Source organism: Arvicola amphibius, chromosome 4, assembly GCF_903992535.2.
Source record: "Arvicola amphibius chromosome 4, mArvAmp1.2, whole genome shotgun sequence".
NCBI lineage: Eukaryota > Metazoa > Chordata > Mammalia > Rodentia > Cricetidae > Arvicola > Arvicola amphibius.
The window spans coordinates 41,127,007-41,137,445 of record NC_052050.1 but is presented as its reverse complement, the minus strand read 5'-3'; the positions used below and the strand labels follow the sequence as shown (position 1 = coordinate 41,137,445).

Here is a 10,439-nt window from a genome sequence, read left to right as displayed (position 1 = left end):
GGCGGCAGGCGCACAGGCCCGCAGGCTTGGCGAGCTGAGTCCTTCTCCCGAGTCTGGTTAAAGAAAGGAGGACCATGGGCGTCCAGGAGCGGGAAGCGCGGAGGCGGCGCAGCTAAGCCCCGCTGAGACCATCGGTCCCGCCATGGGCGACCGCGAGCGCAACAAGAAACGGCTGTTGGAGCTACTGCAAGCTGCGGGCACCGGCAACACGCACTGCGCCGACTGCGGGGCTGCGGGTAAGGGCACGGCGTGCGGGGCAGGTGCAGCCAGGCATGGCCCTAGCCCCTGGCTCGCCGGCGCCTTCCCTAGGAGCCCATCCAAGCGCGACCCAGACTCGTCCCTCGCCTGGGACCTCAGTCCTTCTCGCTGGAGCGTCTCCGGCGGCCCCGACGGTTCTCTGTCTCCCTGCTCCCGAAGCCTGGGACCGCAGTCCTCACTTCGCACCAGATGCGGTCCATGCCCCGGTTTCCTCTCACTTTCCCACCGGGCATCCTACCACCCTGGACATCATCTCCGACCCTGGGTTCTTCCCTCGCCCTCGGACCCTGAGGTCCTCACCTCCAATGCCTCCTGAGCCCCCGCCACCCTTCACTGCGGCGCGTTGACCCTGAGGATGCTGATGCAGCTCCCAGCCCTGAGCCTCCGAGCGGGTCCCCTCACTTGCCCCTTCTCGGTTCCTCCTTCCGAGGTCTCCTCGGTGTCGCTGTGCCAAAGGGTGGGCTAAGCACGGTTTATGATGTTATCTCAGTTGTCCAAGGTTGGGGACCAAAAGAGAAAAGATTACCGGCGTGGGCAGAGCTGGCCTCCGAGACAGAATCCTAACAGTCCGGCCCAGCCTGTCCCTGCACCCCAGCCCAGTCGTGCCTCGGCTCAGCGGAGATCCTGCCCTTCCACCCCGCAGATCCTGATTGGGCCTCTTACAAGCTGGGGATTTTCATCTGTCTTCACTGCTCTGGCGTCCACCGCAACTTCCCAGACGTCAGCAAAGTTAAATCCGTGCGACTGGACTTCTGGGACGACAGTTTGGTGGAGGTAGAAAGACGCGCGTATGCAAATTCTTGGAGTTGGGCGTGGCGAGAGGAGGCAGGACACAGGTGTTCCTCCTAGTCCTCAGAGGAGGAAATGGAGCCTAGAAAGGTGCAAAAACTAAAGAGAGGAAACAGACTAGAAGGTGGTGGCTTAGACAAAGGTCCTGAGTTCAAATCCTAGCTAATCACTTGCTTCTCTTACAAGGGACGAGGACCTAAGAAGTGCCTTTAAATATGTGTGTTTAAAGATATGTGTGTACCTAAGTGTATGTGTGTACACCACATATATGCAGGAGCCCACAGAGGTCAGAAGAAGGTATCAGATCCCCTGGAATTGGAGTTACAAGCCGTTGTGAGCAGTCATAGTGGCGCTGGGTATTGAATTCAGGTCTTCTGCAAGACCAATAAGTGTTCTTAACTGCTGAGCCATCTCTCTAGCCCTTGGGCTAACTCCTTAATTTAGCTATGGATTCTCTTTCCACACCCGTGTTATGGACACGCACCACCCTCTCATTGGCTGCTGTAAGAATAAGCACAGCCGCCCATGGTGGCGCCTGCCTTTGATCCCAGCACTTGAGAAGCACAGGCAGGCGAATCTCTGTGAGTTTGAGGCCAGCCTGGTCTACAGAAAGAGTTCCAGGACTGTCAGGGCTACACAAGAAACCCTGTCTTGAAAATCCAGGGTGGGGGGAGAAAGAATCAAATACAGGTTCAGCACAGACACAAAGTGAATCAACAGTTGCTGTCTTTCATGGGAGCCAGGAACTGAGGAGAGAGACGTCCTGTTTCATAGCTCACGGTCCTTCACGCCCTCCCCAGCCCACTCTGCTTGCCTGCCCAGTTAGCATGGAGGAGCCCTCCTGAAGAGAGACAGGTCTCCACCACACTGGTGAGCTGAGAGGCTCAGGGCCACTGGGGAAGCAGGTAACACCGTCGAGCGTTTCTGTTGTATGGCAGGATCTGGACTGTACCAGTCACTATTCAGTCCACACAGATGTGACTCTAAAGTCCCTGACGGGGAGGAGCACACACTGACGAGACAGACTGGCTGTCTAGCCAAAGCTTCCATTCTGTGCAGGGGAAACCAGCCCACACGCCCACAGGTTTGCCTTCTAACTCCCCTGTAATGTCTTCACTGGGACAGGTGAAATCCCCAGAGTCTCTCATGCTCTGCTGGAGTCCACAGGCAGTACATGCTTATGCCATAGCCCCAGAGCTCCCAGCGAGGGGGATAGTGCTCACTGTGTCCAGAGATAGGATTTACAAACCTGCTACTCCTGCCCTTACCCCAGCCATGTCCCTGTCCACTGGCACATCAGCATATCACTGGACAGAATGCCCACTCTGAGTCTCAGATGACAGAGGGTATTCTGTGGAGTTGGCAGCCACTTCCTTGCTCCAGCTAGCCCAGCCTCCTTTAGACTTTAAGGGCTGGAGTGGGGGAAAGCTTGGCTGTCTGTGGAAAGAGGGAGAGAAAGAACATGAGCTTTGGGACCCAGCAGAAATGGGTTGACATTATCACTTTGTATTAACTAGCTGTGCTGCCTTGAGCAAGCCACCTAACCTCTCTGAGCCCATGCCCTCTTTAAAAAAAGAATAGCAGTGTTTAAATGGTTGAGAGGACCCAGTAAACTATCGTGTGTGACCTGTAAAGAGCTGTTTCTATGTAAGGCACGGTTATCAGTCCCCCATGATAGAACAAACTGAGGTTTTCCATGCCTGGTGAGATGCCACCTTAGAGGCAGGTTCTCCTGGCCCTGCCTCAGAGCCAGGGAAAACCTTAGGCTTTTTACTTTTTTTTTTTTTTTAAACAGGGTCTCTCTACATAGCCCTAGTTGCCTTGGAATTCACTATGCAGAACAGGCTGTCCTCGAACTCACAGAAACCCACCTGTCTCTGCTGGGAAGGAAGGTGTGTGCAGCACCACGCCCGGCCACCACCGTCTTCTGGGTACACTGTATTTTCATTTCATTTATTTTTTTCCCAAGTTGTACAGTTACGTCCATTTGCTCTTGTCTTACAGTTCATGACCCACAATGGGAATCTCAATGCGAAAGCCAAATTTGAAGCCAGAGTCCCAGCTTTCTACTATGTCCCTCAGGCCAGCGACTGCTTGTAAGTGAGGGACTCCCTAGCATCTGGGGAGGGTCTTCCCAGCCCTTCTCTGTTCCCGGTACCTTTGTCTGAGGTGAGTTCTCCTGTAACCTGGTTGGAAGGTTCTTTCAGGGATGAATTTGGTACCGTCACAGAGGGCACATAGGAGTCCTGGTTTCAACCAAAGGATTGGCCAAAGCCTGTAATTCTGGTGCATTGGAGGTGAATAAAGAGGGTTTGGTCAGGAATTGAAGGTCAGCCTCAGCTACATAGTGAGTTGGAAGACAGCGTGGGCTACCTGTGACTACACCTCAAACAAAACAAAAGCCATTAGTGTTTGTGGAGCTGGTAGCCGTGTGCTATTGTCAGCAAGTGTGACTGTTACCCTCTGCTTGAGAGACAGGACGTGATGGGTGTGAAGGAGCACAGACTTGGGTGTGGATTATCTGGTACCGCGAGATTATAGCATGGCATTAGGAAAAAACAGTATGGCAGGAGGGCTGTAAAGGTGAGGGCTGAGGAGGACCATAGAACCTAGTGACCCCAAACCTTCTCAGGGATTCGGCCTCATTCAGGGCTGTCAGATAGTGTGTCCTGTGGACTCAGGAATGGGATTCCTCTAGGTAGGCAGTCTCATGCAGGCGTGTCTGGAAAGTAGCATTTGAACCGCTGAGTCTCAGTGTGATGTTTTCGGGCCTTTCACAAATACATAACTGTAATGGGTGATTCTGTAGCTTTGCAGTTACGTGACCCGAGGGTGGCTTGTGCCATGTGAAAGGCAGGGAAGCCCTGGAACTAGCTCTTGTAGACCAGACTGGCCTCGAACTCACCGAGATCCGCCTGCCTCTGCCTCCCAAGTGCTGGGATTAAAGGCGTGCGTCACCACCACCTGATGGAGGAGAGTTATCTGTCTATGTTACTTTCATTGGTTAATTAATAAAGAAAACTGCCTTGGCCCTTTAAGAGACAGAAAATTAGGTAGGTGGAGTAGACAGAACAGAATTCTGGGAAAGAGAGGGGAGATGCTTCAGGCAGTCGCCATATGCAGTCACCATGATTCTCCTCTCTGAGATGGATGCAGGTTAAGATCTCTCCTGGTAAGCCACACCTCGTGGTGCTACACGGATTGGATTATTAAATATGGGTTAAAGGAAGATGTGAGAATTAACCAATAAGAGGCTACAGATAATGGGCCAGGCAGTGTTTAAAAGAATACAGTTTCCGTGTAATTATTTCGGGTGTAAAGCTAGCCGGCGGCCGGGTGGCAGGACGCAGCCCCGCCACTTCCATTCTACAACCACCTGGTAGGGAAGCATATCTTTATAGGCAGAAGGCTTCAGGTTCCCCCCCGCCCCAACATTATAGCTGCTACCCAGCTGTAAGAAGCTGGCCAAGCCACCAAGCCCTTTGGATGTCCTACTGCATGTAATGCAGGTCCCTCTTCAAAAGTGTAGACAACAAAACCAACAAAAGCAACAAAATGTAAATAAAATGACCTCATTTGTTAAGCATCACCCCTGTCAGCCAGCATAGTCGTTTTAATGCGTTTTTTAGTGTCAGCCTTACAGTGATACCAGGTCCCTCGCCCGTCTGAAAGAACGGCCATCACTTGAAAGAACCTTTCCCAGCTTGCCTCATTTGCCACCATTCAGCCTTTGCTCCAAGCCCCTGGACAGCATCTCTTACATGGGCTTTCTACCCTGTCCCCTCCAGCGTTGTTAACCATAACTCCTACAACTGTCCCTTCATTTTTATTTTTTTCGAGACAAGGTTTCTCTGTAGCTTTGGAGCTTGTCCTGTAACTCACTCTGTAGACCAGGCTGGCCTCGAACTCACAGAGATCCGCCTGCCTCTGCCTCCCAAGCGCTGGGATTAAAGGGGTGCACCATCACCGCCGGGCTACGTCTTTGTATTTTAATCCCTGTTGTTTAGGGCTGGTGGCTGTTTTCCTCCAGTTCCAAAACAAGGAAAAGGAGAAGGGGAGATGGAAGAACCACACCGGAAGCTCCAGTGTGACCCCGTCTTTCTTATTCTTGTGGCGCTTGTCCCTCCATCTTTCTCAGCCAGACTTTTACCAGCAAATCCACTTTCAGGTTCATGCTGCTTTACCCAGCAAAGCCCAGAGAGGATTTCCGGTCAGTCCCTTAACTTTTGATCCCTTTGTCCCCGAAAGGCCAGGGCAACTCAGAGTTTCAAGTGACCTGTTTTGGCCAGATGCACAGCTTCAGGTCACTCCTGGTCCCAGGGCATTTGGTCAGCTAACCTTTGAAACATGTACCTGGAAAAGATAAGAAGGTACAAACAATGAAAATAAGTTTGTTCTCAGCTGCCCAGTTTTACTCCAGCCAAGAATAACATTTGGTTGACATTAGCATTAAGAACCTACTGTGGGCTGAGCGGTGGTGGCGCACGCCTTTAATCCCAGCACTCGGGAGGCAGAGGCAGGCAGATCTCTGTGAGTTTGAGACCAGCCTGGTCTACAAGAGCTAGCTCCAGGACAGGTTCTAAAGCTGCAGAGAAACTCTGTCTCGAAAAACCAAAAAAAAAAAAAAAAAAAAAAAAAAAGAACCTACTGTGGGCTGGGCAGTGGTGGCACTCACCTTTAATCCTAGTACTTGGGAGGCAGACATAGGTAGATTTCTGTGAGTTCAAGGACAGCCAGGGCTACACAGAGAAACCTTGTCTTGGGAAAAAAAAGAAAAAGAAAAGAAAAGAAAAACCCAGAACCTGCTGTGAGCCTGGTTTGTTAGCTATCTGGAAACAGAAGCAGGCAGATCTCTGTGAGTTGCTGGCCAGCCTATACAGTAAGACCCTTAAATAGCAATGACAAAAGCCTATTGTGTGTTTAGTACGGTGCTAAGTTCTTTACATACAACTGCCCACCCCAACAGCACTAGGGAAGGCAGGTATATTACTGGCTCATTTCCCAAGCTTAGAGATGTTCGGTTATGTTCAGTAATTTGGTCTGGGGATGTAGCCCAGTCGGGAGAGTGCCTGCCTAACATGTTTATATCCCTGAGTTCGATCCCCAAGCTACATATAGCTGGTGTGGTGGCACACACCTGTAATCTCAGCACTTGGGAGGTGGGAGCAGGAAGATCATAAGTTCAAAGTCATTCTCAGTTACTTTAGACACCTTGGGGTTAGTCTACTCTAGGCAGTGTGGGGATTCAGAGTCTATCAGCAGGTCCAGGACGTATTTGGCGCAAGTTTACAAGCAGAGGAAGGCATGAGTAATATAAACTCAGAGACAGAAATTGAGGTTCAGGGGGGCTGGAGAGATGGCTCAGTGGTTAAGAGCACTGGCTGCTCTTCCAAAGGTCCTGAGTTCAATTCCCAGCAACTACATGGTGGCTGACAACCATCTGTAATGAGATCTGGTGCCCTCTTCTGGCCTGCAGTCAGAGTACTGAAAATACTGTATACATAATAAATAAATAAATCAAAAAAAAAAAAAAAAAGGAAATTGAGGTTCAGCCTAAAGGTCAGAAAAGTAAAACAGCCAGCCACTAAGCTCTTACCCCTACCTCAGTCCAAAATGGCGGTCCTGCCTCCAGGAATCTCAGAATGAGACTGAACATGAGAGTTGTTTCCTCCCCTTTTATAATCCTCTTGAGGACAGGATCTAAAGGTGTATACCACTGGGATTAAAGGCATGCACCGCCTGGTCTCTATGGCAAACTAGCCTGACTACTGGGATTAAAGGTGTGTGTCATTGTTGCCTGGTCTGTAAGGCTGGCCATTGTGGCTGTTTTACCTTTCTGGTCCTCAGGCAAGCTTTATTTATTAAAATACAAATGAAATGCCATTACAGCAGAGAGTTGGGGTGGGGGTGTTGGGGACAGGGTAAGTGTCTAGGGAGCTCATATCTTCATCATTGACTTAGAGGGCTAAGGGACAATCTAGTGCTTCCCAACCCACTAGAAGACAAATTTCCCTGGTGTGACATCTGGAGAGCAGAAGGTCCTGGAATCTAGGAGGTTGAAGCTAGAGGTACTGCCACACATTACATAAACCACCCCCCCCCCACTACAGAGAATCACCCAGCACCAATGTTAACTATCATAAGGCCAAGAACCTCTGGGTATCCTGAGAAGGGGAGGCTGTCCCCACCCACCGCTGAAGGATCTTGGAAAGTCACTGTGGGAACGGGAAGACCATGCATCAGAAACAACTGACCAAGAGGTCTCTTTTTAGGGTTTTAAAGGAGCAATGGATTCGAGCTAAATACGAAAGACAGGAATTTATAGCTGACGAGAAAGCTGTCTCAGCCCCAGGTAAAGTTACCATGTTGTCTGCATGTATGTCTATCCACCACGTGTATGCAATGCACCCAGAGGCAAGGACAGGGTATTGGATCCCCTGAGACTGGAGTTATGACAGTTGTGAGCCGTGTGGTTGTTGGGATTTGAACTTGGGTCTTCTGGAAGAGTAGCCAGTGCTCTCAGCCCTGTGTCATCTCTGCAGCTGAAGTTTTTTGTTTAATGTTTTGAGGTCTGTGTTCCAATGAGCTCTAGAGAAATGAAAGGGGAGAGGTAGACTTGGTGAGGGACTTGAGCCTCTCTTTCCACAACTCATGCAGGGCACAACCTTACGGGCAACCCTAGACCCAGGACAGTTTCCGTTCCACTGACTTGAATTCTCAAGCTGCCGCTGCCCAGAGAACAAAGCTTCCAGGATTTCCAGGATGCAAACTATTCCTCCAACTCGTGTCTTGGGGTCACTCTTATACTCTTCTTTTTCTATGAGGCAGGGTTTCTCTGTGTAGCCCTGGTCTGTCCTGGAACTCACTCTGTAGACCAGGCTGGCATCAGATTTAGAGATCCACCTGCCTCTGACTCCCAAGTGCTAGGATTAAAGTCATGCTCCATAACTGCCATCCCTAAATTAAAAAAAAAAAAAAAGAAAAAGTCAGACAGTAGTGATACACACCTTCCAGCACTCAGGAAGCAGAGGCAGGCGAATCTCTGTGAGTTCAAGGCCAGCCTGGTCTACAAAGTGAGTTCCAGGATAGCCAGGGCTGTTACACAGAGAAACCATATCTTGAAAAAAAAAAAAAACTTCAGTTTTATGTGTACGGCCTGAATGTATGTGTGCACCACATGCAACACTAGTATCCTCAGAGGTCGGAAGAGAGTGTTTGATCCCCTGGAACTGGAGTTATGGATGGTTTTGAGCAGCTATGTGAGTGCTGGGTCCTGGGTCCTCTGCAAGAGCAAGTACTCTTTTTTTTTTTTTTTTTTTTTTTGGTTTTTCGAGACAGGGTTTCTCTGCAGCTTTTTTTTTTAGAGCCTGTCCTGAAGAGCAAGTACTCTTGACTGCTGAGCCATCTCTCCAACATCTTGTCCTTTCTTTGCTATGGCAAGCTCTGTGGCCAAGACTGGTATTGAAATCATGACCAATCTCCTTCCTCAGCCAAGATGCTGGGATTACAGGCCCTGCCACACCTGTCTTCCAGTGAAGCGGGTTAACCTCAGGGAGAGTCGAGACAGAGAAGTTTTGTGCAGTAGGTGGCTACTGAAATTTTATAAAATTGGCCCAGGTAGGACCCTGTGTCCTGCGCCTGAAATAGCCCAGTTAGATTGGCCGTATGTGAGTGGCAGGTGGGGGTCTTCCTACCCTCAGGAACTTGAGGCATTCTTTAGCTTATTTATGTTGACTTCATGATTTACTTCTTCTTGCCCTTGGTGGCTCAGGTGACAGAGAAGGGTTCCTGTGGAAGCGGGGGCGCGACAATGCTCAGTTCCTGAGAAGGAGGTTTGTCCTTCTGGCAAGAGAAGGCCTCCTGAAGTACTACACGAAAGAGGAGGTAAGAGGCCAGGCTGCCTGTGCTTCCTCAAGGTCGTTCGGCTCGACAAGGCCTTTGTGGACAGTCCCTTGTCTTTTTTTTTTTGACATTTAACAATTTTTTTATTGATATTTATTGAGCTCTACATTTTTCTCTGCTCCCCTCCCTGCCTCTCCCCTACTCCTTCAATCCTCCCCCAAGGTCCCCATGCTCCCAATTTACTCAGGAGATCTTGTCTTTTTCTACTTTCTACTTCCCAGGTAGACTAGATCTATGTAAGTCTCTCTTAGTGTTCACATTGTTGTTTAAGTTCCCTGGGATTGTGGTTTGTAGGCTGGCTTTCTTTGCTTTATGTTTAAAAACCACCTATGAGTGAGTACATGTGATAATTGTCTTTCTGTGTCTGGGTTACCTCACTCAAAATAATGTTTTCTAGCTCCATCCATTTTCCTGCAAAATTCAAGCTGACGTTATTTTTTTCTATTGTGTAGTACTCCATTGTGTAAATGTACCACATTTTTCTTATCTATTCTTCAACCGAGGGGCATTTAGGTTATTTAAGGTTCTGGCTATGACAAACAAAGCTGCTATGAACATAGTTGAGCACATGTCCTTGTGGCACGATTGAGCATCCTTTGGATATATACCCAAAAGTGGTATTGCTGGGTCTTGAGGAAGGTTGTTTCCTAATTTTCTGAGAAATCACCACACTGACATCCAAAGGGGTTGTACCAGCTTGCATTCCCACCAGCAATGCAGAAGTGTTCCCTTTACCCCACAACCTCTCCAGCATAAGTTGTCATCAGTGTTTTTGATCTTGGCCATTCTACAGGTGTAAGATGGAATCTCAGAGTTGTTTTGATTTGCATTTCTCTGATGACTAAGGATGTTGAACCTTTCCTTAAGTGTCTTTCAGCCATTTTAGATTCCTCTGTTGAGAGTTCTCTGTTTAGGTCTGTACTTCATTTTTTATTAGATTATGTGATATTTTGGTGTCCAATTTCTTGAGTTTTTTGTATATTTTAGAGATCAGACCTCTGTCTGATGTGGGGTTGGTGAAGATCTTTTCCCATTCTGTAGGCTGTCATTTTGTCTTGTTGACCATGTCCTTTGCTTTACAGAAGCTTTTCAGTTTCAGGAGGTCCCATTTATTAATTGTTTCTCTCAGTGTCAGTGCTGCTGGGGTTATATTTAGGAAGTGGTTTCCTGTGCCAATGCGTTCAAGTGTACTTCCCACTTTCTCTTCTATAAGGTTCAGTGTGGCTGGCTTTATGTTGAGGTCTTTGATCCATTTGGACTTGAGTTTTGTGCATGGTGATAGATATGGGTCTATTTTCATTCTTCTACATGTTGATATCCAGTTATGCCAGCACTTTTTATTAGGTATGTTTTCTTTTTTCCTTTTTTTTTTTTTTTTTTTTTTTTTTTTTGGTTTTTTGAGACAGGGTTTCTCTGCAGCTTTTTTAGAGCCTGTCCTGGAACTAGCTCTTGTAGACCAGGCTGGCCTCGAACTCACAGAGATCTGCCTG

General features: G+C 48.6%; 1 protein-coding gene across 2 annotated transcripts in view; it reads left to right on the top strand.

The window, feature by feature from the left end:
• The window catches only part of Adap2 (ArfGAP with dual PH domains 2), a 29,805-nt gene continuing 19,366 nt past the window's right edge, over positions 1–10,439 (top strand). The window contains exons 1-5 of one of the 2 annotated variants that reach the window (XM_038324931.1): positions 1–236; positions 902–1,032; positions 3,052–3,143; positions 7,320–7,399; positions 8,819–8,931. In XM_038324931.1, coding sequence (XP_038180859.1) covers positions 143–236; positions 902–1,032; positions 3,052–3,143; positions 7,320–7,399; positions 8,819–8,931 — 510 coding nt within the window. In that variant the 5' untranslated portion in view covers positions 1–142. Of the gene's footprint in view, positions 237–275; positions 1,033–2,842; positions 2,940–3,051; positions 3,144–7,319; positions 7,400–8,818; positions 8,932–10,439 lie in introns of those variants that run through there. The other variant, XM_038324930.2, reaches the window with a different exon arrangement.